The 26,882-nt window shown below is 52.4% G+C and overlaps 1 protein-coding gene across 3 annotated transcripts in view; it reads left to right on the top strand.

The window, feature by feature from the left end:
• The window catches only part of ASS1 (argininosuccinate synthase 1), a 94,133-nt gene that overhangs the window by 34,488 nt on the left and 32,763 nt on the right, over positions 1–26,882 (top strand). For all 3 annotated transcript variants that reach the window (XM_076074836.1, XM_076074837.1, XM_032973011.2), the window contains 4 exons: positions 7,739–7,809; positions 8,651–8,681; positions 14,184–14,274; positions 22,898–22,982. In XM_076074836.1, the coding sequence (XP_075930951.1) occupies positions 7,739–7,809; positions 8,651–8,681; positions 14,184–14,274; positions 22,898–22,982 (278 nt within the window). The remainder of the gene's footprint in view (positions 1–7,738; positions 7,810–8,650; positions 8,682–14,183; positions 14,275–22,897; positions 22,983–26,882) is intronic.

Here is a 26,882-nt window from a genome sequence, read left to right as displayed (position 1 = left end):
CGCAGTTGTATCCTGGCAACACCTCGGCAGCCCATATACAATAGAGCGGCGATACAGATTGGATTAATGCGGCGGCGTCGAGATGCAACTGCAGCTCAAGGCGCTGTGGGGTGTTCATGGTGGTGTCCCGATGCGGGCGCCTCCTTCACAGGTGCTCGCTCACAGCACTTGTCCCAACAATCTGTTCAAGGCTGCACGGTGGGGGGGGGGGGGGAGAAGAATCTTTGTACTGATACGTCGATCCAAAGATTAACATCGACCCGTTAGGCTCGCGATACATGCATGGAATCGCTTGTGAAGGTAGAGTTGATTTAACACATTCCTGCGGAGGGAGCTGGTAGGAACGTTGGGTTGCTCGGTCAATGGCCAGGGTCAACGGCGGCACCACCACGTGGTGTATTCCGCAAATATGCCCGACTGTGAGGGCGGGCACAAGCCGGCGTGAGTAGGTTAAACGTTGAGTTTTATAAGGGCACCACGGGGTGACCAGCCCCTCCCCACCCAGCCCCACCCCACCCAGCCCCACCCCTCCCACCCCCCACCCAGCCCCACCCTCTCCACCCAGCCCCTCCCCACCCTCCCCACCCAGCCCCTCCCCACCCTCCCCACCCTCCCCAGCCCCTCCCCACCCTCCCCTCCCCACCCTCCCCTCCCCACCCATCCCCTCCTCACCCTCCCCTCTCCGTCCAGCCCCACCCTTCCCATTTTATCCGGGTGTCCGGATACACGTGGACAGACATCCACAGACATACACGATTAATCCCTTGCCTCCTGTGAATTAATCCCGGGTGGGCTTCCAGTCCACTGTTTCCTACCAGTAATGCCCACTAGGAGCGTATTTGTTTTATATCCTGGTGTCTGGATACACGTGGACAGACATCCACAGACATACACAATTAATCCCCTGCCTCCTGTGAATTAATCCCGGTTGGGATTCCAGTCCACTACGTTTCCTACCAGTAAAAAGTGGTTAGCACACTGCCCTCGCAATCTGTCTAGCCACTTGAGTTTGATTCCTTGGCCACGGCTAACATCAGCATGCGAGTCATATCTGAACCGGTTCTGGCCCTCCTTCACAAAGTAGTAACTAAATGGCACGTTTTGTCTCCGTGACAAACCTTACTCATTGGCCGTGTGTCGGGTGGTCGCGGCTTAACGACACATTTATACTCACGCGAAGGGCCCTCAACTCGCGAAAACGTAGCAGGACCCTCCAGAAACAGTTTATTTGAGACTCGATGAGGCTGTCCTGGGTCGACAAGAATAGTCGTAATAAAAACAGGTCCGCTTGGTTTGCCATGCTACTGTCTTGTCGCAGGGTGAGAGAATGCTGCCCCCTGTGGGGTGATCTCAGAAATAGTTCTGCGATATCCGCTTCTGCGGGCCACTGCCGGCGCTCTGCTGGAGATCCGTACGAATTCAACGCCTCGTGACGTGACACCGGTGGCACGTTTTGGGAACGGAATTGGGGGAAAGGGACCACAGAAGATGCAAATCAAAAATAAAAAGTTTTGAATCCGATGAGACGATCTCTGGATCAACAAGTCGGGGTTTACGTGGCCGGAGAGAGGGCCGGGTGACCCGGAGCTCGGATGTCTGGGCTGACATCAATGAAATTCTGAGTTTGGAATCCAAATTTAGGCCGCTCATGCTTTTAAATCTGGACTCTCGCGTGTAGTCCTAGTAGTCGGTAGCAGCACGAAAAATAAATCCATGAGCTTGCCCGGCAGCCCCCGTGGAAATTTCTACTCCCTGTAGTGTTGAGCTGTGGCCACGTGGGGTCACTGTGCAAACACGCCGAGTGACATGAGAAACACGGCACGTTTAAACTAAACTGTAAACTCTTTTTATTTTTGGTTCTTTCGGTAAAGTCACGTAGACATAAACATAATAATTTTTATTTTATTTAAAAACACGTGTATTTTTATTCACTTCATTTTTCATTACTATTTTTCTGTCTACGTGACTTGACCGAAAGATTAAAATAATATGAATTCCTGCAGTCGCGAAAGTTTTAAGTAAAAATTTAAACTTTTTATGTTACCAGGTGTAAGGCTTACTGAGCTATGCAGCAATTTTTCTGGCTGCAAACGAAAGCCCAACGAAGTGGCTTATCATCATCACGTTGAAATTCATAGCAGACAAATACTCTAAACGCACGTCGATTCTAAATGTTGAGGGAAAAACCGGAGGACCCGGAGGAAAATCCACGCGACCACGTGGATAACACGCAAACTCCAGATATACAACGGGCGTCAGGGTCGGGATCTAACCCACGACCTTTTGTATACCAGGCGAAGTAGTTAACATCTCGCCACCGTGGCGTCCACGGTGACACAATTGTACCTCGGCAGCACCTCGGCAGCCCGTATATACAATACAGCGGCAACAGATTGAATTAACGCAGCTGTGTCGAGATGCAACTGCAGCTCGAGACGCCGTCGGGTGTTAGGGGTGGTAGGGGTGGAGTACCGATACGGCCGCCTCCTTCACAGGTGCTCGCTCACAGCACTTGCCCCAACAATCTGTTCAAGGCTGTATGGTGGGGGTGGGAGGGGCGAATCTTTTTCATTGTTCCAATGTGTCGATCCATCGATTAACACCGACCCATTAGGCTCACGATACATGCATGGAATCGCTTGCGAAGAAAGAGTTGATTTAAAAAAAATAAAGTCCAAATTAAATGATGGGGGAGCGAGCGCAGTGGTTAGTGCAATTCTCTAGGAATCTGGCAACGTGAGTTAGATTCCTAGGCCACGGCTAAAATCAGCAGGCGAGTGATATCTGAACCGGTTCTGGTCCTTCTTTACGAATCCTCGCCGACCAGAGTGGTGAAGTATGGTCATACAGCTGATCTCATCACTGGATCTCTGCAGTGGTCATCCCCCCGAGCGTGTTCTCTATTTTGGCTGTTGTTCCATTTCCAGTCTCGTCCATTTGTCGTCATCCCTTCTGTTCTCTAGATTGACAAACTAATTTCTTTAGAACTGCTTTTCTGTGTTCAGTTCGTTGACCTTCCCCCGCGCCTCCGATTTGCACGGTTGGGCTACGTACGGTGCGAAAGAAGTTCGACACGCTTACGCACGTCCTCTATATAGCCACGATGTGTTTCTACCCCAAGCCCGCTTGCTTTCCGTGACACCCAATACGATTTGTATCACTCCATCCTTTGACTGCCCTTCCGTCACCAGCTCGTCACGTGGGGCAACGCGCCGCGTCAGCCGCGGGCCTTGTTTTGACCATACTTCGCCGTCCTTTGCTCGACGCCGGTTGGTGAAGCGGGGGCCAACCCCCACGTACGTGCCCCGTCGCCGTTTATCCGCCACGATCTCTCTACTGCCAGACGAAGTTTGCCCAAAGCCGACGTAATTCGTCGCGGTCTTTTGACGACGCAAGGCATCTTTGCTCCCGCGGCGTTGAGCTGATTTCATTGCCCCATCGCCGCTATTGCTGTCCTGTCTGGGCGTGATTTCCTCCTTTTGGCTGCCATTCTGTCACCAGTCTCAGGTGGCCGGATAAGCAGCTTGGCATGCAGGTAGTCTGGCTGACAGATAGCTAAGCACACAGCCAGCCAGGCCAGCCAGGCAGATAGCCTGGCCATCCAGGCTCATAGGGGGCTGACTGGGCACACAGACTAGAGAGAGACAGGCAATCATATAGGCAGACAGGCAGGCAGATAGACAGCCAGGCAGGTAGCCAGGCCAGCCAGGCTCATAGGGGGCTAACTGGGCAGACAGACAAGAGAGAGACAGGCAATCATATAGGCAGACAGGCAGGCTTACTGGTGGCTGGAAATGCAGACATACAGACAGCGAGGCAGGCAGGCAGGCATACATACAGACAAACAGGACAGGCAAGCGTGCAGGCAGTAAGAGATACAAACAAACGGACTAACAGGTGCTGGATGGGTATTAGGACAGGCAGGCAGGCAGGCGACAGGCTGCTTACAGGTGGCTACATATGCAGACAGGCAGACAGGCAGGCAGACATACGGGCAGCAAGAGAGACAAACAGACGGGCAGGCTGCTCACAGGTGCTGGCTGGATATTCAGACAGGCAGGCAGACAGGCACTCATACAATAAAGGTCACACAGGCACAAATTGGAGCGATCAGAAGCCCAGCGGGGTATGGATGGTGGGGGGCAGCAGGGGGCCATGCAGGGAGGGGGCCCCCCGAGACCAGCGATGGGTTGGGGGGTGGGGAGGAAGGGTGGAGGATGGGGGGGGGGGAGGTGCTTAGCGGGGGGTCTCATCCCAAGCGATCGTTCTTGCATCTCGGTGGCTCTGCCGAGGAGCGCAACTTTTTCACGGCAATTTTTTCCGCCGCCTCGTTGAGGATGATTTTTTTTTGGGGGGGGGGGGGGTGATGGGTTTTGACGATTTTTTTTTCTCTCGACCGATTTTCGAAAAAAAAGCCCCCCCCCTCCCCCCCCTCCCCTCCATCTCTCGCTCGCCGCACGGCCCCTTCCCCGCGCCCCCCACCCCCCGCACTGAAATCCCATTGTCGATCGCATTCATCTGTCCCTCTCAGCAGCCCGCCTCGCCGCCACGCACGCACGCGTTTACACTCGACAATTCCTCTATTCCCGAATGTTCAAATATTGACAATTTACAATGCCTTGTAATGGTAAAGTGAAATTTACAACCCCCCCCCCCCCCTCCCCCACACCGCCATCAAGTATGTATGTTTACCAGCGTGGGATTGTCACTGCTTTGCAGTTGCGGTCAGCACGCCACCAACTCTGCATCCCGGTTCGATTCGATCGCCCGCTTCACCCCACCGCGTGTGGTGGGGTGACGCGTGGCTATTCTCACCACCCTCTTCCACGACGTCTGGCTAGCTCGGGGGGAAGAGTAGGCCAAAAAATACCGTCTGGGGGAGCGGCGATCTCTCGAGCTCCCTCCGGGGGAGGCACTTTTCTGGTAGCAAGTGGCGTGAGCGAGTGATTGCAGGGCTGAGCCTTTACCTTCGAGCGCTTTCCATCGGCTTTGGCATCGCACGCCACGGGGAGGAGGCAAGTGTGCCAGCCTGCGCTGACCGCGTTGGTGAAGTGTGGTAAGAAGAAAGCCCCGTGACCCACGCAGTGTGGAGAGGCCCTCGTCCAGCAGTGGATTTGGCAACAACGGGGCTGTACGTGTACTCAGCTCTCCAGCCCTCCCGAAACATCATTAGAATGCACATCAGTCACTCGCTCAGAATCATCTATGTTGAAATAGGCCTTTGACAGAATATTTGGGGGGCCAAGTGCTGTTGGCGAGCGCCTACGAAAGCCACGAGGGTGGTGAGTGGCCAACACCATTCTCTGGCCGCCTTTGTTTCCCCAGTGCTGATTCTTTACAGTCTGCACCAGGTACTCATTCAAGGCGGAGTCGGCTTATAGGAGGCTCAGAACCGATTCGTATATTCGCCCAGTGGTTCACGACTGGTTTATTTTCGGTTAGACAATGTAGAGGTGTGATGTTTTTTGTTTGTTTGTTTGTTGTTGTTGTTTGACTAAAAACAAAAACCCTCCACCACCCGACCAAAGCCAATCTCGAATCAAGGTCGCGAATCGCACCATTTGTCGCGGGGGGCGTACGTAGAAAATTTGCCGCTCTCGCTTGCCGTGAGCGGGAATCGAACTTCGGTCACCGGGTTTTTGGCGTGGCACACTCGCCACCGCACTCAATATAGTATTATGTTATCGCCTAATCCCGCTGTTAATCACGGGTCTGTGGTCGCATGGATACTGTTAGATAAACGCACCACAGCAGCTCTATTAGAGGGTTTTTTTTTTCTCCTTCGCTGTAATGGGAGATTTTTCACGTTTCATGATTTCTGGGGTCGGGTAACGGCGATCGATTTGTTTGCGTGCGATCGCTGTAATGAAATGATAGCGCGCTGGCTGGTACAGCAATTGGCTCGCGCGCAAGCGCCAAGTCAGACCAGGTGTCCTCGCAATAACGCGACGCGTGGACGATAGTCCAAAAGCCGTTGCGGCGAGGATGACCGGAGTTTCGCGTGGTGGTTTGTGCTTCTTGACGATCAAATATGCTCGGGTTGAAAATCACCTTCTTAAGTAGCCTTTATTAATAATAATCTGATTAAATGTATTATTAAACGTAGTTCCAGGTTGCTCCCGTTTAGAATGGAGTGCATCTATTTACATTTTATATATATTTTTTTTACTTTAGATTTTGTACTTAATGGACTTGATGTAAGTTGACATCAATGGAGGCAACATTGTTTCCTCTGTAATAGACGGGGTTTTTTTTGGGTTAGATCGCGTAAATATATAAATGTGTGGTTAAAACCCGCCACCACCCGACACAGCCACGTAAACAGAACATGCCAATTCGTCACTACTACAGGGAGTGATACATCATATTTGGTGTAATTACAACTAGCTTCATCAGGCAACAGCCAGATTTGTCGCCTGATGAAGCTTGTTGTAATTACTGGCGAAACGTCGTACTCAGAATGTAAATGTTGTGGCTTTGCTCTCCAACACAACCGGTGTGTTGTACTAGTAACGAATTGGCAAGTCTTGTTTACGTGACAAACCTTACTAATTGGCGGGTTTAATGACACATTTATATATTTACGGGATCTAACCCAAAAAAAAAGTCTTATGGATGATATTGGTCGCAAAAGCCTCCGGGTTGTTTCCTCTGTCTCCACAAAGAGGTTTATTTTATCCCCTGGTTAAATAAAGGTTACGACTACGACTGGCATTGATTGATATTGATTGTTAATCTCACGGTGCATGCATCGAATGCTATATCATAAACGTTGTCTGATTCGTATCTATCTTGTAGGTAATGGGTTCATGCTTGGCAATTATATTTGGCGATATATGTTATTTTGCACCAAATCAGTTGTACTATTGATATTTGATGGGGTTTGATAAAATTATTCACTTACAATGCATAACTTCGTTTTGGCAATGTGCCAATTTAATGATAATGGAAATTCTATCATTGTATTGATATCAATCATGATCTTATCGATCTGGATACAATGATGATAATGATGATGATAATTTATTATGAAGTTGTTTGACAATATTGCTTCTGATTATGTCACTGAATGATTTGTTTTTTTGGCAAGAGACAACGTTATTATGATGATGACGATTATGCTATTCATGGATTTATTGATGATGAAAAAAATCCATTGGTTTGGAACAAATTCTTTTATGTCGGTGATTAACTGGACATCTGTGGAAAAGAGCATTCTAGCTCATTGGATTCCTGCAGCATAAATGAATAAATATTCTGAGTTTTGACAAGTTGAAGATGATGACAATGCTCTGATGATGGTAACAATGATGATGATAGTAACAATGCTCGTGATGGTGATGATGATGGTAACAATGATGATGGTAACAATGATGATGGTAACAATGATGATGGTAACAATGATGATGGTAACAATGATGATGGTAACAATGATGATGGTAACAATGATGATGGTAACAATGATGATGGTAACAATGATGATGGTAACAATGATGATGGTAACAATGATGATGATGGTAACAATGATGATGATGGTAACAATGATGATGATGGTAACAATGATGATGATGGTAGCAATGATGATGATGATGATGGTAACAATGATGATGATGGTAACAATGATGATGATGGTAACAACGATGATGATGATGATGGTAACAATGATGATGATGATGGTAACAATGATGATGATGATGATGGTAACAATGATGATGATGATATATTCTACTGCCCACAGGAAAATGGAATCCCTCTGCCGGTCACCCCTAAGAGCCCTTGGAGCATGGATGCGAACCTAATGCACATCAGGTCAGTGGCTGTCCTCTGCATCACAGTCAACTCATGATGCCATATACGCCCTCCCCTCCCCCAAACCCCACCTCTTCCAAGACGTCTGGCCTACGTGGAAGAGTAGGCCAAGATAGCCTGTATAGCAGAACTCCCCAGAGCTCCCTCTGCTGGAGGCCCCGTCTGCCAGCAGTGGCATAGGCAATACCTTGCAGGGCTGTCCCGTTACCTCTTCTCGCTATTCGATGGACTTTTATTTTCAAAATCTCATTTGTGCCGTCTTTCTCATGTTGTACAGTGTCTTAAAACAGTCTGCCTCAGCAGCAGACCACGCTTAATCACCTGATGATGGACGCTTGTGTTGCGCCCGAAACGTCGTGATTTATTTTATTGTACACCCACGTGACTTTACCGAAAGAACCAAAGTGCATGGATTCCTGCAGTCACGAAAGCTTCAAATCCAGATTGTGTGTCTTATTTTCTTCCGTAGCTGTCTCGGGCTAACTCTCGTGCAACGAAGGTGATCCGATCCGAATGGAACTTTAGTGTGTAGTTGCGTTTCCGTTTTGGGACTCGCCCGTGGAGAAAACCGGCCGCGATTGATCGAAGGCTTGCCCCGAAATGTTTCGGCACGAGACCAGCGCTGAAATGATTCGCAAAGCCCGACGCTGAAAGGAAGCGAGCACCTCCGCCGCCAGCATGAATGCCATCGCGCGCGACGCCATCCCCCGGCGCGCATCTTGAAACGTAAAGTTAGGAATGGCGATTTGAACACTTCCTAGGACAGAGCGAATGTTGGAAATCTTTGCAGGGATCCGTGCACACTTCGTGATTTTTCTCCCACCATTTCTGCCGTTCGCAGCTACGAGTCGGGAATACTGGAGAATCCCAAGGCAAGCACGAGTGTTTGCAGGATACATAACACACCCGCACTTGGGTGACACTCAAAAATCAAGTTTGTTACGTTCAAGTTCTCGCCTCCCGGTGTTACGCGTGCGCCGTTAAACTGAAGCCACCGTTAATTGAAATGCAATCCTCGAATGTTTACCAATTGCTCAACGGAGTTGAACAATGCCTTACCGGCGATATAAGCGGAGGCACAGTTACTGTCGGCATAAACGCAGAGAAGAAGGGGAGGAGGAGATTCCTCAGTGAGTGGGTGAGTGAGTAGGTGAGTAGGTACGTGAGTGAGTAGGTCAATTAGAGGGAAGGAGCGGGGGGATCCTGAGCTCCCCCTGTGACTATGAACAGTGGACTGAGATTCTCAGCTGTTGACTTTCACACCAAAAGTAGCGAATCGAGAGGAGGGAGAGCGTCTTACTTTCCATGTCGACACTTAGTGGCACCAATATCATGAAGCTGGGCTCCATGCCATAAACATCAGCCGTTCGCCAGCATTGAGTCAAGCAAGCCTGACTCTGCTGATGAGACACTGCACGTTGAAACCAGTCCAGAGTTTGCTCGTATTGAGTATTTTCTGCCGAGCTTTACAGACTCCCAAGAAGGTTGTCGTTGGGAGCCGATGCAATTTGACTTTGTAAATTCATTCCCACCGAGAAAGGTGGTTATTTAATACTTTATATTTTAGAGAGAGGGAGAGAAAAAAAAAACGAGCCGTTGCCTTGCGTCCGCTATTACCGGATGTATGTTGGGAGTGGAGGCCCCTTTGTGATCTGCTTCCAGTGTAACAATGGCCGTGTCCGTGGACCGTAGATTGGGGGCAGAGACACGGAGGGTCCCTCGCTCGCCCGAGGGGTGGTGAGAGACGCGCGATTGTCGGTGAGCGCTGTCGCCGTTGTGAATGACAGCGGTGCTTACTGTTCATGTCAAGTGCTCGCAAATTCAGCTGGGGTTATTGGTGAATTTGTCCCCATTGAAATCATTGTCACCGTCATCACCACCGTCATTATCATTGTCGTCATCTTCGTCAGCATCTGATTTATCATTGTCACTGCCATCGTAATGATTATCATTATAATCATGCTTATTGGCGTCGTCATTATCATCATCATTGTCAATGTCATGATCATTACACTTATCATGATCGTGATGACAATCATCATGAGTGATCATCGTGACTGGCACAGGCCCCATCCTCTTCGTAGCCCTGGTGCAGTTGCACCGCCCGCACACTCGAGATCTACGCTCACCAGGCATCATTATCATCCTAATCACCGTGATCATCATCACGGTCGTATCTGCTGTAATCATCGTCATCACTTGAAACAATCGCCATCGTCACAACCGGGAGCAGTGGCGGCGGTAGCCGGCGCGCCGCGCTACAATCCCAGCGACCCCTCGGCGGAAGTGCGTTTATTAATGAGGGAGGCCCAGGGCGATGGGTCACACACACGGCGCTCTGAGCCCCGTGACCTGGGTTCGATTCCCAGTCACGGCGAGTGATGTCTGAACTGGTCCTGGCGCATACAAAGCAGCCAAACGATCTAAATGATGTCAATGCATACCTAGCTGTTTGAGGAGCTCTCTCCCTCCCGGAGCCCTCTGGAGCAGAGGCCCCTTCTGCGCCAGGAGGGGCGCGACGAGCAATTGCGGCGCTGCGCCTTTACCCGTTTTTGTTTTTTAAGGAATCGAGACCTCACAAAGTGCCCGCCTGTGAACGGGGGGGGTGGGGGAGGGGGGAGGGGTCGGGGGGGCCTCTTTTCACTGTGGCCCGTCACCGGGTAATAAAGAGGGGACTTTCGTCGAGTTGACCTCGGGGCGATAGCGCGGCTCGCCGTTTCATTAAAGCGAGGAATTGGGCTTCGAGACTCGATGCCGGTGAAGCGGGCGCGCGTCCGTGGACCGACGATTAACAGGAAGCTTCCTCCACGATCCCGGCCGTCGCGTGACGAGGCTGCCCGTTGTCATTACCGTACTCGGAAGTGTGAACGTCGCGGGTTGACTCTGGAGCACGCCGAACTGGTCACCAATTGGCAGGGTTTCGTTCGCGCGACAAGCTACTATTGCCGCTTCGGGTTTCGCGACACGTTTACGGTGGCGCGATCTAACCCGGGGAAAAAAAAAACAAAAACCTTCCCATGGGTAAATGTTGGCCGCGAAAGCCGACGTGGAATAACCGATTAAGCGTGCCCTATTCGTTGTGTTTCCCCCCGCCCTCCCCCGCGCGCATCAGCGTGGGTGTGCGTGTTCCTTCGGCGCGTGGGGATTGCGACAGTTTAGCGGTTCGCGCGCTGCCCTACGAAGCCAGTGGGACCCGAGTTGGATTCCTGATCGCGGCCGACACCGGAGACGATTGTCGGCCACTCCGAGGTCGACGTGGCCTCAAACGAGTACCTGGTGCCGTGTGTTAACATCGCCACCAGGGAGACAGAGGAGCCCGGGCGTGGTGCTGACCGCCGACCCCGTCGTGTGCCGTGCCGACCATCATCGGTGCTCGCTAACAGCACGAAAGACACTTGCCCCAACAGTCTGTTAAGGCTATACCGGGGGGGTGAGGGGGGGGGTGGGTGGGAGATCTTTTGTCTTTTGTTCTTTGGTCCCCTGAAGAGACGCGGAGGGTACGGGGGGGACACGCGTGTGTTCCATCGGTCCACGTGCCCGGGAGGGGGGGGGGGGGTCCCTGTAGGGAGGCACGGGGGGGGGGCACATGGGGAACGCGGCAGGGGGAGCAACCAGCAACGGCCACCGACGGCTACAGTGCAGAACTGGTCACTCGGAAGTTGCTCAGCCGTTGGATTGACCTCGTGTCATCGCAGTGGAGGAGAGGGAACGGGAGATCCGGGATTAGTTGGGGACGGCCACGCAGGCCGCTGTGGATGGTGTGGGGTGTTCGGATGCCCTCAACATATTGAAGGGGTTTTTTTTTCTTCTTTTCAACAAGAGCTAGGGGGTTACGGTTCTGATGGAAACCTTTAAGCGCACAACAGCAGCGCGCAAACAGCAGCTGTTAGACTCTGCGCTGGCTCGGCTGGCAGTGCAGTCGTTGCGTAGATTCGAGGCAGTTGCCTTGTCGATCCGATCGGCGATGCAACCGATGAAAGGGCGCGAACCAGCGGTGGAAAACGTGCCGCTATACCACGGCATGCCATCGCGGGCACTTGTCAGAACACCAAACAAGTGTGGTGGCACTTGTCCGAACGGTTTCCGTTCCTACGCCGTGCCTCGATGCCTCCGAAAGGGAGAAGCGGCAGGCACGCCTCTTGTTTGTGATAACTTGTGTTGTTAATATTGTTCACTTTTGTTCCCTAAGCACCGTTTGGGGCGCCGTGGTGGCTAGGAGATGTTAACTCCCTCGCCTGGTATGCAGGAGGTCGTGGGTTCGATCCCGACCCTGACACCTGCTGTATATTTGGAGTTTGCGTGTCTCTCTCTCAGCCTCATCACGGTGGCTAGGAGATGTTAACTACCTTGCCTGGTGTGCAGGAGGTCGTGGATTCGATCCCGACCCTGACGCCTGCTGCTGTATATTTGGAGTTTGCGTGTCTCTCTCTCATCATCATCATCATCATCACGGTGGCTAGGAGATGTTAACTACCTCGCCTGGTGTGCAGGAGTTCGTGGGTTTGATCCCAACCCAGACGCCTGCTGTATATTTGGAGTTTGCATCTCTCTCTTTCATCAGCATCATCACGGTAGCTAGGAGATGTCAAATACCTCGCCTGGTGTGCAGCAGGTCGTGGGTTCGATCCCGACTCTGGCGCCTGCTGTGTATTTGGAGTTTGCGTGTCGTGGGCACGTGGATTTTTATCCAGGTCCTCTGGTTTTCTCTCCAAATTTAGAAACGTGCGTTTCGAGCATTTAGCCGCTATAAATTTCCACGCTAAAAAGCCATTCTGTTGAGCTATCATTTGTGGCAAGGTCGCTTCTGAAAAAGAGCTTCATAGCTCAATGGACCTTACCTGCTGAAATAACAAAAAAAAATAGTTTAGTTTAAGTTTATTTGTGCCTGCACCTCCGACACGTCCCATCCCGTTTGTTGCCCGTTCCCTTGTACCCATTGCTTTGATGTTGCTGTTCTCGGTCTGCGTGGATGCAAACACGCTGGGTTAAATGGGACTGTCTGCGTAACAAATACGCGTTGACTGATTAATTGAATAGGCATCATTACTGCCACTTCCACGATGACATTTCCACCCACGGGGTGGGAAACATTTACCAGCAGGATTCTACCATCGCCGCACTTCTGCAGCAGCAGTGGCGGCGGTTGCGGTGGTGGTGGCAGCGTTGGCGGTGGTGGTAGCGGCGGCGGTGGCGGCGGTTGTGGTGGTGGTGGTGGGTGGTGGTGACGGTGGCTTGTCGAGGGCTTGGGAGCGGCGGTGTGGGGATGCGAGACATTTCGAGACCACCCCCCCCAAAAAAAAAACCCGGAGCGGGCGAACATCCGATCAAAGATCACCGATGTTTATCGCCGTGATGAATGGCCAATTTCCCCGGCGAGAAAGCGGAGCGGGCCCGCGTGGGCCCTCGGGCCTGGGAACGGGTGGGGGACCGGGTGGTGGTGGGGTGGGGGGGGAAGTGCGTTCTGACGCTTGACGGTGGGGGGGGGGGGGCCGGGGGAGGGGGCCGAGTAAAGTGGCTTAACAAAGAGCCGGGGCTCTCTTGCTTGGGGCCATGCCGCCCCAGTCGCACAAACTCCTGTGTTCTTGAAAGACAGAAGTGTCCCATGTGAAGTGGCAGCCACAAAGATATCTTTTACCCCCCCCCCTCCATCTCTAGCCCGCTCGCGCTTTCTCTCTCTCTCTCCGCCCTTGTTTTATCTGTGTTTTTTTTTTGCTGTTTGCGGGGGAGGTAACTGCCAGGGTCTTTAGCGATCTCTGTACTTTTAATTAACCCGCTCTGGGAGGTACTGGGCCGCTGGCATGTGTGTGTGTGCGTGGAACAAAAATATGTTTGTGCGCGTGTGTAGATATGTCGTGGGGAGCGGTTGTGCAACGGTTAGCGCTACGCTGCCCTACGAACCCGGCGACCCGATTTCGATTGCCGCTCGAGGCCAACATCCGTGACGATTATCTGAACCGGTCCTGGGCCTCCCCTAGGTTGACTCGGCCTCAAATGATTACCTGGTGCCACGTGTAAACATAGGCACTAGGGAGACAAAGGCGGCCGGGCGTGGTGTTGGCCACCCACCCCCTCGTGTACCTTACCGGCCTTCATAGGTGCTCGCTAACAGCACTTGCCCCAACAGCCTGTTAAGACTACACGGGGGGAACTTTGTTTTTGTACACCCAGGTGGGTGGTGGGCATGAGTGCGTGTTCCAGTTTGTGGTGGTTGGTTGGGGGGGGGCACACTGCGTGTGTGCTCATGTTGTTGGGAGGGGGCACGTGTGTAGATGGCAGGTGGTAGGACTCTCTTGAGAGGGAGTCTTGATATTCAGTAAGGCTTTCCCGAGGAAACTAGTAAAACAATAATGAATAATAATCTCTTCCCAATGCAGATGGCTGCCCCTCCGGACATGTACCTGATGACTCAGGACCCCGTCAAGGCTCCTGACTCGCCGGACGTGTTGGAGATTGAGTTTAAGAAAGGTGAGTGAATTGGTGTCTTCGTCGTCATCGTCGTCGTCGTCGTCGTCATCATCATGACCGTCGTGATCTTCACCACCACCACCACCATCATCATCAGTGTCAACTCGATTTTTATTATCCAGATCGGAACTCAAGGGGAGACCAAGATGAGTCTCGTTCGCAAGAGTTTAAGTGGGGTGGGTGAGTCGGTGACCGTGGGAATGGATTGAATGCGCCAGTACGTGAATACATGAGCGGTGCATTGAGCGAGCGAGCGAGCGGGGTGAGGTGGTTGGATGGAATCGTTGATTGGTTGAGCTCTGATTTCAAGTTTATTTTGATTAACCAGGTGAGAACTCGAGATCAATAAGGATGTCTCATTTGCAAGAGTGACCCGGCGTCACGACAAGGACAACACCAATGAAGCATAAATACAAATGTGTCCTCACGTGACAAGTCAAAAAATATTACACTAACATAAATCATAGTGAAGTAATACATTTCCTGCAATGCGAGTCGGCTTGGGCATATGCTATTTCGAGTGATCATAATACAATTACAATAAAGTTAGACGTATTTAGTTAGACAAGTCATTATTTGTTTCAACATATTCTCATCTGCATCATCACCACGACCATCGCAATCATCATCAGTGTCAATCATCATCACTGTCATCATTATCATCATTGTTATTTTCGTCACCATCACGACCACAAGCATCGGTGGCATCGTCAAAATCACAACAAACATCTCTCTATCGTCGTAACTGCCATCGTCCTCACCATCATCATCCATAACACCTTTATAATTGTCACGATCATCATTATCATCATAAGTGATTATCATCATCATCACTTATCTGCTCGCATCAGTAGTAAAGCACAACAAGTAACAATTGCATTTCCATCTGTATCAGGAAAGGCTTTGAACCAGGCCGTTATAAGTACTGGTGACATTTGAAACGGCGTGAAAGGAACCATTTAGCAGAATTCCAGATTCCTCCCACAGTCTGTCCCTCCCCTCCTCCTCTCCCCCCGCCCGCCCCTCTTCTTCCCTCCTGTCCCGGTGCTCGGGGATTAAGTTTCGCTGGTGGGCTATAATTTGTTTGCCTGTCCACTCATTAACCCGTTCATTAAGAGGCTGTTCCACCGGCGTGCCCGGGTCCATCAATCGCGCGTGAGCTCGCTAGCGGCCCGTTAACCGCGGGGCTCATTCATGGTTTTAGTTTTATTTTCTTTTAACGCGCGCGACAAAGCGAATGACCCGCTTTAAATTCATACGATGGGAAAAGTGAAATCCGTCTGCTGCCCCCCCCCCCCCCACCGAACTGCTCTCCTTGCTGCCCAGCCCACATTCCTGAAGCGCTTGCTCACTCGCTCGCTCACTCACTCACTCACTGGTTGACTTGCCCGTTAAGTCACTCGCTCACTCGCTCGCTCGCTCACTCACTCACTGGTTGACTTGCCCGTTAAGTCACTCGTTCACTCACTGGCTCACTCACTCACTCACTGGTTGACTTGCCCGTTAAGTCACTCACTCACTCACTCACTGGTTGACTTGCCCGTTAAGTCACTCGCTCACTCACTCGTTCACTCACTCGTTGACTTGCCCGTTCACTCACTCGTTCACTCACTCGCTCGCTCACTCACTCACTCACTGGTTGACTTGCCCGTTAAGTCACTCGTTCACTCACTCGCTCACTCACTGGTTGACTTGCCCGTTAAATCACTCGTTCACTCACTCGTTCACTCACTCGTTCACTCACTCGTTGACTTGCCCGTTCACTCACTCGCTCACTCACTGGTTGACTTGCCCGTTAAATCACTCGTTCACTCACTCGTTCACTCACTCGTTGATTTGCCCGTTCACTCACTCGCTCTCTCACTGATTGACTTGCCCGTTCACTCACTCGTTCACTCACTCATTGACTTGCCCGTTCACTCACTCGTTCACTCACTCGTTGACTTGCCCGTTCACTGACTCGCTCACTCACTCGCTCACTCACTCACTCGCTCACTCACTCGTTGACTTGCCCGTTAACTCACACGCTGGCGGGCGCATCGACTTGCTCTTAGACTCACGAACTCGTCTGCTCGCCACACTCTCACCATCCACCCAAGCACCGCCACAATTACCACCATCACTCATCCCATCCCGGTCACCCGTCCATCTTCACCACAACCACCACGAGCACCATCGGCACGCGTTCCAACCAAGTTGCCCTCATCCACCACCGCTGCCACCGCCTTCACCAAAAGACAAAGATCCCCCTTGTAGCCTTCAACAGACTGTTGGGAAAAGTGCTGTTCGCGAGTAGCACCCACAAAGCGAAGGCCAAGACTGCACAAGATGGGGTAGTGTAGCCAGCACAACACACCCGACCGGCTTTGTCTCCCCAGGTGCTGATGTTTACACATCACACCATGTCCACATTTTAAGACTGCGTCAACCTAGGTGAGGCCTCAGTTTTTGGGTCAAATATTCGCCACCGGTGTAGGCCATGAGCAGGAATCGAACTCGGGCGAGCGGGTTCGCAGCTGACCCACTGCGCCACCGCCTCTCCCCCACCACCATCAATAACCACCACCACCACCACCCACCACCACCACACCGTGAATAGTGCGAGCGAGCGTGCCCCTCCAACCACAACCGCCACCCGCCGGCCCACCAGCCCTCCTCTGCCCAGCGCCGCACGCCCACAGCGGCGACACAAAGCGCCAAATGATGCAAGCATTGCGTTTTTAGTGAGACCAAATGGCCGGTCTATTGAGTGGTGAGGGACATAATATCGTCCGCTCGGCGAGCAGATTAGTGGGCCTCGCTGAAAAGGACTAAAGTGTTTCACGGCTAAATTGATGAGTGCGTTTCTCCTCCTCGGCGTTGCCGCCTTCCCGGTTTCCCCAACTCTTTAAGTCGCTCCCCCCCCCCCTCCTTTTTTTTGTTACTATTATTGGGGTTTTTTTTCTTCTCTATTCTCTTCTCTCTTTCTTTCTTTCATTCATCTTTTTTTTAAAAGGCGGCCCGGCAGTCGGGGCGGGCGGGCGTGCTGGGCTGGGTGGGCGGGAGGGCCTTAGCAGTGGCGTGAGCCCAACAGATGGCTGGGGATTTTGGCCGATGCTCATTTTAACACGGGCAACCAAAGGTGGAGGCAAAGTATGTGTGTGCCTGTGTGCGTGTCTGCGTGTGTGAGAGGGGAGCGGTAGTGTAGCTGTTAGCACGCCGCGCTACGAACCCGACGACCCGAGTTCGATTCCCGCTCACGGCCAACGCCAGTGAGGATTATCTGAACAGATCTTCGGCCTGCCCCTAGGTTGACTCAGCCTTAAATGAGTACCCGATGCGGAGTGTGTAAATATCGCCACTGGGGAGACAAAGGCGGTCGGGCGTGGTGCTGGCCACGCACCCCCTCGTGTGCGGTGCCGGTCTTCATGGGTGCTCGCTAACAGCACTTGCCTCAACAGTCTGTTAAGGCTACATGGGAGATCTTTGTCTTGTGTGTGAGAGAGCCGTGGGGAAGGAGGAGGTCTTGGTGATCAGGACTATGGTTTATTCATGACCAGATACGACAGCTGAACTCGAAAAAGTTGGGGACGGGAAAAATGCCGTCGCTGGTCATGGGGGTGGGATTAAGAGGGCGTCCGTGGTGATGGCAGTGACGGTGGCGGTGGACTCTGGTGGCGGTTGCTTTGATGGTGTGATGGTGGTGATGTGGTTGATCACCACAAATGAGCGATGATGACGATGATGAATCACTGAGTTATGGGTGACTTCATCATGATGATGGATGGTGCTGAACACTACAACGCAGATAAGGAATAATGTGTGTCGGTTAGTTTGGTGATGATGAACAATCGATAGTTAATTTTAGGAAAATGCGCGTGTGATATTTAATTTAATGTCAGTAACGGCTATAATCGCAACTAGAGTTTCACTCCTGGTGGTGGTTGATGATAACCGCAGTGAATGAATAAACTTAATAATAAACGTTTTTGGGTTAGATCGCGTTATTTATAAATGTGTCGTAACCCTCCATCACCCGACACAGCCAATCAGTAAAAAGTGATTGGCCATGTCGGGTGGTGGAGGGTTACGACACATTTATAAATAACGCGATCTAACCCAAAAACGTTATTATGAATAATATTGGTCGCGAAAGCCTACGTGATTTGACAATCTTCACCATTATCGTCTGTGCACTGCAAAATCCCTTGGCACCACCAGCGACCAGGCCAGTCACAATCTCGGCATCTCAGTCCGTCTTCACCCTGGGTGGTTGAGAACGATTGTCTCACGGCAAGGGCAGCACAGAGCAGAGCGGCACGTGACAGGGTCGGCGTTCGGCAAGCATACGCGTCAGTTGGAGGATGACAGGGTCGAACTTGCGAAGGGCGTGATGTGCTCGCGTAGCCCACTCAACGCTCCACATCTCGACGGGTAGAGGCTTGGCAAGAGGTCTCTGGTGCAAGCCCCTCGAGGAGGTTTGGGCCCAAGGCCTCTCTTTTATCCTTGGCGATGATAGCTGAAGGAGGAACATCCAGGAGACTCAAGGCTTTGGGCCTGAATGTCAACTCTTGATTTTGGCACCGGGGATCTGGTGCCAAGGCTGTCCATCAAAATGTCTTGTGAGTGCAACTGAGGTTTGAGAGCTTACTCACTCATCCACTCACGGACTCACCCATACACTCACTCAACCAATGACCCACTCACTCAGCCACTCACACACTCGCTCACCCACTCACATACTCACTCACCCACCCACACACTCACCAACCCACACGCTCACCCACCCACCCACACACTCACCCACCCATTCACCCACCTCACCCACCTACTCATTCACTCAACCACTCACTCACAACCTCCGGGCTCCACCGAGGTGGTGGAGCTCACAAGAGGGTCGAGTTCTAGTGAGCGACACTGCTGCGTGACACGAAGCTGCGCAAGTCCCCGTCTTTATTTTTTTGTCTGCGTTTGTTACCGTGGCCAAGATGGTCAGGCGTGGCAGGGGGACGAGACCCGATTTTGCCGTGACGGCGCGGGGGAGGATGGGGCCCAGCCGGGGGGGGGGGGGAGAAAGACCGCAGATTGGCCGGGAGGGGCCGTGAAATCCGGCAGGCTGCTCGGGAACAGGGGGGGGGGCACGATTGTGATGCCGTGAGTTAGCGGCCGAGCGAAAGAATGAATGAATGAGGGAGTGAACGTCCGACGGAGGGAGAGAAAGGGGTAATAAAGGGTTGCTATGCGTGCTGTTGTGGGTGAGTGAATGAGTGAGTGAGTGGATGGCTGGGTGAGTATATGAGTGAGTGAGAGCGGAAGGGAGATGTGTAGAGAAAAACAATTCGTGAGTGGGTGAGTGTGTTCGCGAGCAAGTGAGTGAGCCAATGTGTAAGTGGATGAATACGTGAGAGGATGAATGGGTGAGCGGGTGGGTGAGTGACTGAGAGAGTGAGTGAGTGGATGAGTGATTTACCATGAGAGATGGCAAGGGTTGGGATTTATACAGCAGTGGATATATCATGGCTCACACGATGATGACGATAACGGGGCAAAAGTGAGACGTGAAGTCAGGTTCGGATCCTGATTAATTTTACCGACACACTGCCCTGGCTCTTTGCCCCATTGTCAGTGATGGAGACATTCACGCGTTTTTTTTTGCCAAAAAAAAACCCCCAACAAAAAGAGCTCTCTCCAAACACACGAATTAGACCCATGCTGTTTGGTGCTCCCTTCACATTGAAGCTGCCCTCTCTTATCTCGTCCATCGCGACTGCCACAGAATCGTCGTTGTATAGGGATACCGAGTGAGTTATTGAGCAGTTGGGTGCATGAATGAGTGAGTGGGTAAGTGTACGATTGAGTCTGTGGTTAGTTGAGTGATTGCTTGGGTAAGTGGTTGGCTGGGTGGAAGAGTGGGTGTGCGAGTGAACGGTTGGGTGAGTGGATGACTTACTCAGTGGGTGAATGAATGGCCGAGTGGACGAGTGGTTGGGTGGGTGAGTGAGTGAGTGAGCAAGTGAGCGAGCAAACGAGCGGGTGAGAGAACGAGTGAACACTTGGGTGGGTATGTGAATTGGCTAGTAAACTAACGAGTGAGCGGTTGGGTGAGTGGATGACTTACTCAGTGGGTGAATGAATGGCCGAGTGGACGAGTGGTTGGGTGGGTGAGTGAGTGAGCAAGCGTGCGAGCGAGCGAGCGAAAGAACGAGTGAACACTTGGGTGGGTATGTGAATTGGCTAGTAAACTAACGAGTGAGCGGTTGGGTGAGTGGGTGACTTACTCAGTGGGTGAATGAATGACCGAGTGGACGAGTGGTTGGGTGGGTGTGTGAGTGAGCAAGCGAGCGAGCGAGAGAACGAGTGAACACTTGGGTGGGTGGGTATGTGAATTGGCTAGTAAACTAACGAGTGAGCGGCTGGGTGGTTGCGCGAGTGGGTCAATGAGCGACCGAGAAAGCGAGTGAATGGGCGAGTAGTTTGTTGCGAGCGAGGGAACGAGCGAAGGAGCGAGCGGGTAGTCGCCTGCAAGCCGGAGGAGCAAGGCGGTGAACGAGCGACTTAGAGAGCTCGGATCAGTGTGGCGGGCCGGTGACAACAAAGAGAGAGCGGGGGCCAGTCGAGCCAAGCACGCGGCTCAAAGAGAAACGCTGCCCGGGCCAATAAAACCCGAGCGTTAAAGTCGCTTTATGTGGATTTAACGTCATTATACATTCACCGCCCGCTGCGCGTTGCGTGCGTCGTGTGTGTGCACCGCGCGCCTTTTGTCTTTGTTGTCAAATCCAATTACTCGAGATTACTCGCGACGTGCCCGCGGGGGGCCCGAGTGCCCCCCCCCTGCCCCCCGCGCGCCATGTCCATCCCATCCTAGTTTCATTCGTCGGCCCGGCTCTGTTAAAATGTATACGATTGTATTTGTACGTAGGCTGATTCATTTATAGATGCGGGGGGGGGGGGGGGGGGGGGGGGGTGGGGGCACGGCCGCTGCCACTGCCACAGCGGTGGCACGGTTAGCAGCCCGCTGGACGCTGCCATCCAGAGGTCGCCGGTCCGATCCCATTACGACTCCCGGTGCGGCAGGGCGAAACGACGGCGCAAGTTTCTTAGTGGACGATCGGCAGGGTCACGCGCGCCGTGGGGTGAAGCGTGGGGTGCTCCCAACTCTTCCGACGCCGTCTGGCCATGTGTGTAAAAGTGGGTGCCACGGTGGCTAGGGAGATGTTAACTACCTCGCTTGGTATACAGGAGGTCGTGGGTTCGAACCCCACCCAAATGGCTGCTGTATATTTTGAGTTTGCGTGTCTCTCTCTCTCTCATCATCATCACGGTGGCTAGGAGATGTTAACTACCTCGCCTGGTATACAGGAGGTCGTAGGTTCGATCCCCACCCAAATGCCTGCTGTATATTTTGAGTTTGCGTGTCTCTCTCTCTCATCATCATCACGGTGGCTAGGAGATGTTAACGACCTCGCCTGGTATACAGGAGGTCGTGGGTTCGAACCCCACCCAAATGCCTGCTGTATATTTTGAGTTTGCGTGTCTCTCTCTCTCATCATCATCACGGTGGCTAGGAGATGTTAACTACCTCGCCTGGTATACAGGAGGTCGTGGGTACAATCACGACCTCGACGCCTGCTGTATATTTGGAGTTTGCGTGTCTCTCTCTCTCCCCGTGGTCACGTGGACTTTTCTCTGGGTCCTCCGTTTTTTCCCTCCACATTTAGAAACGCGCGTTCAGATTTTTTGGCTGCTGCTATAAATTCCCACGCGATAAGCCACTTCGTTGAGCTATCATTTGCCGGCAGGTCGCTTCTGAAAGAGAGCTACATAGCTCAGTGCGCCTTACACCTGGTTAAATAAAAAGAGTTGAGTCTAGTAGGCTAACATACCCTCTCGGGGGTGGGGGGGGGGGTTCCTCAAGAGATCCCTCGAGCGGGGAGGGCCTTCTGCCAACAGTTGTCCAGGGGGATGAACCACCTTGACCATGACGAGCAGAAAAGAGAACGGAGGAGGAGCACTGGTCAGGAAGGTGAGGAGGAGGAGGAGGAATGACCAGGCCAAGGTGTCGGAGATGATGAGAGCGTGATGACGTTGCCTCGCGCGAGCGTGCGTTGCTCCCCGTGTTTTCCGTTGTTTTTCCTAAGCCGTGGGGGCTTCTTTGTGAGAGGTTAAATTGGAGGACCCCCCCCCCCCCCTGCCGGTAGACGCCCGTCCGCCTGTCTGTCCCGCTCGCCCATCCGACGCGTCTCACGCGCGGACGCTCCCTGCGTGTCTTGCCGGTCACGCTTTCATTCTGTCCGCTCTCCGCCTTCATGTGCGCGAGTCGCTTAAAGTTGCGGGGAGCGGCGGCGCAGCGCCGCGCCACACGAACCCGCCGGCCCGAGTTCGATTCCCGCTCACGGCCGCCAACGCCGGTGACGATTGTCTGAACCGGTCCTGAACCTCCCCTAGGTCGACTCGGCCTAAAATTAGTACCTGCCTCGGTGTGTACACATCGCCACTGGGGGAGACAAAGGCGGCCGGGCGTGGTGCTGGCCACCTTCACCCCCTCGTGTGCCGTGCCGCCGGCCTTCATCTGCGCTGCTCGCTAACAGGGCTTGCCCCAGCAGTCTGTTAAGGCTACACGGGTGATCTTTGTCTCTCTCCACAGGGGTCCCGGTCCGTGTGTGTAACGAGACAGACGGGGTGGCTCATGACTCCGCTCTTGCCATCTTCACTTATCTCAACGAGATCGGGTGAGACACAAACACACAGACACACACACAGACACACACAGACATACAAAACAAAGACACAAACATGGATAGACATTTGCTAGAGACAGGAGATGTGGGCATTTTAGACACCGATTGTCCGTCTGACTGCCCCTACATGTATCTGCTTCTCCATAATTTCTGTCTGTCTTCTTGTTCATACGTCCATTCGTCTGTCTCTACATTTGGTTGATTAACTTAATGACTGTCCTCTCCATCCATCGATCTGTGTGTCTTATCTGTCTGTCTGTATGACCACTTGTCTCTTCTGTCAGTCTCTCCAGCTCTATGATTGTCGATCAGTTCATGGTATCCATCTATCCACCTGTCGATCTCATCTGTCTGTCTCTGCGTTTATCTGTCTGCGCCTCTATTGAATTGTCTGTCCGGTCATTCTGCCCTTCTGTCTGTGCCTGTCTCTCTGTTCCTCTGCGTCCCTCTGTCTCTCTCCCTGCCTCCCTCTTCTCTCCCACCCCAGCCTCTCCCTCCCTCCCTCCACCTTTGTCCCTCTCCATGGCGTTTCTTTTTTTAAATTGACGACGTCCTCCCCTCTCAGTTCCGAGCGCACAGACGCACACAAAGACACAGACAGATACACACACGCGCCCACACACACACACACGTGTACACACACACACACACGTGCACACACGCGTGCACACACACGCGCCCACACACACACACGTGCACACACACACGCGCGCGCCAACACACACACGCGTGCACGCACACACGCGCCCACACACACACACACGTGCGCCCACACACACACACACGTGCACACACGCATACGCGCGCACACACACACACGCGCGCGTGCTGGTTAATGCCCTTTGTGTGTGCACGTCCCGCATCGGCCCATCGGCCCCTCTCTGTCTCTCCGGCTCCTTTTGGTTCGCTCCATTGTCCATCAGCGATTAATGGACGAGCTGGGGGTGGGTGGGGGGCAGGGGGTGGAGGCACAGAGCCATCTGAGACGAGACGGACGAGGACGCGAGAGAAGTCGAAAGCAGCGATCGAGAATCTGTGGAGTGAAACAAAACGGTCAAAGTTGACTCCCAAGACGACCGTCTTGGGAGTCGATGCGGCGACGAATGCATGTCCGTATTCCTATGGCGGGGGCAAGTTCGTCCACACGACAATCACTGTTGACCTCGCGACGAACACTGCAACGTGCGTCTTCCCTGCATTCTATAAACAATTTATTTTATTTTACCAGGTAATGCCCACTGAGCTATATAGAAACTTTTCAGAAGCGACCTGGCTACCGCAGGTGATAGCTCAACGAAGTTGGCTTATCACGTGCAAATTAAAAGCAGCCAAATACTCTTTAACGCGCTGACGTTGATTCTAAATGTGCAGCGGAAAAGCTGGAGGGCCCGGAGATAAATCCACGTGGCTACCGGGAGAGAGACAGAGAGACGCAAACTCCAAATATACAGCAGCAGGCGTCAGGGTCGGGATCGAATCCACGACCTCCTGTATACCAGGCGAGGTAGTTAACATCTCCTAGCCACCGTGATGATGATGAGAGAGAGAGACACGCAAACTCCAAATATACAGCAGCAGGCGTCAGGGTCGGGATCGAATCCATGACCTCCTGTATACCAGGCGAGGTAGTTAACATCTCCTAGCCACCGTGATGATTATGAGCGGCGGTGGGGGCTGGCGGGGGTGGGGGGTGGACGGGGGGGGGGCTGGGGGGGTGGTGGGGGGGTTGCTTTTCAGAATGAGAATCTTAATCTCGATTCGAGGAATCCGGTGAGTTGTGAAGCTTTTTTTTCACGGACGTCCCGGTAGGACAGCAGCGGCATCGGGAAGGTGTGTTGACCGTCGCAGGGCGATCGGTTTGAGGGGGTTGAGCGGAGAGGGGGGCGGGGGTGCCATGGGGAGGGGGACATGGAGACATGGGGGGGGTGGGAGACGTAAGGGGCGGGCCACATTTCCTCCACCTCATTAGCCACGAGGACCCGTGAGTTAATATCATTAATTAGCGCTCTCTCCAAGGGTCATTGTGTGGCTTTGGTTTCGGGAGGGAGGGTGGGAGGGAGTGGAGGGAGGTGTGGAATGGGAATGCAATCTGGACGCACTCTCCCCACCCATCTCTCTGCATCTCAATTCAAATGTTCCTCTCTTTCTCTTCGTCATCATCATTTTCTTCTCAGCCAGAAGTCCATTATTGCATGAGCTTGTTCCGATTTCCTTTGCGTTTGTGCTTCTATACTTGAGTCGCGTCCGCTATCCATATATGGAGATTGGTTGACTTGCACCGAGGCCCATAGACTCGCATAGACCAATGTGATTTATAGGCTCGCATAGAGACCCAGAGACTCGCATAGACACCCATGTGATGCATAGACTTGCATAGAGACCCACAGACTCGCATACACACCTTGTGATGCATAGACTCGCATAGAGACCCACAGACTCGCATACACACCATGTAATGCATAGACTCGCATAGAGACCCACAGACTCGCATACAACACCATGTGATGCATAGACTTGCATAGAGACCCACAGACTCGCATACACACCATGTAATGCATAGACTCGCATAGAGACCCACAGACTCGCATACACACCATGTGATGCATAGACTTGCATAGAGACCCACAGACTCGCATACACACCATGTCATGCATAGACTCGCATAGAGACCCACAGACTCGCATACACACCATGTGATGCATAGACTTGTATAGAGACCCACAGACTCGCATACACACCATGTGATCCATAGACGTGCATAGAGACCCACAGACTCGCATACACACCATGTTATGCATAGACTTGTATAGAGACCCACAGACTCGCATACACACCATGTCATGCATAGACTCGCATAGAGACCCACAGACTCGCATACACACCATGCGATGCATAGACTTGCATAGAGACCCACAGACTCGCATACACACCATGTGATGCATAGACTTGCATCGAGACCCACAGACTCGCATAGACACCATGTGATGCATAGACTTGCATAGAGACCCACAGACTCGCATACACACCATGTGATGCATCGGCTCGCATAGAGACCCACAGACTCGCATACACACTATGTGATGCATAGACTCGCATAGAGACCCACAGACTTGCATAGACACCATGTGATGCATAGACTTGCATAGAGACCCACAGACTCGCATAGAGACCCACAGACTCGCATAGACACCATGTGATGAATAGACTCGCATAGAGACCCACAGACTCGCATACACACCATGTGATGCATAGACTCGCATAGAGACCCACAGACTTGCATACACACCATGTGATGCATAGACTCGCATAGAGACCCACAGACTCGCATACACACCATGTGATGCATAGGGTCGCATAGAGACCCGCAGACTCGCATACAGACCATGTGATGCATAGACTCGCATAGAGACCCACAGACTCGCATACAGACCATGTGATGCATAGACTCGCATAGAGACCCATAGACTCGCATACACACCATGTGATGCATAGACTCGCATCGAGACCCACAGACTCGCATACACACCATATGATGCATAGGCTCGCATAGAGACCCACAGACTCGCATAGACACCATGTGATGCATAGACTCGCATAGAGACCCACAGACTCGCATACACACCATGTGATGCATAGACTCGCATAGAGACCCACAGACTCGCATACACACCATGTGATGCATAGACTTGCATAGAGACCCACAGACTCGCATACACACCATGTGATGCATAGACTCGCATCGAGACCCACAGACTCGCATACACACCATGTGATGCATAGACTCGCATCGAGACCCACAGACTCGCATACACACCATGTGATGCATAGACTCGCATAGAGACCCACAGACTCGCATACACACCATGTGATGCATAGACTTGCATAGAGACC

The sequence above is a fragment of the Petromyzon marinus genome, chromosome 50 (genome assembly GCF_048934315.1).
Source record: "Petromyzon marinus isolate PM22_M1 ecotype Great Lakes invasive population chromosome 50, UKy_Petmar_22M1.pri1.0, whole genome shotgun sequence".
NCBI classification, from domain to species: Eukaryota; Metazoa; Chordata; class Hyperoartia; order Petromyzontiformes; family Petromyzontidae; genus Petromyzon; species Petromyzon marinus.
Note: the sequence above shows the minus strand (reverse complement) of the source record. Positions and strands in the feature narration are given on the sequence as shown.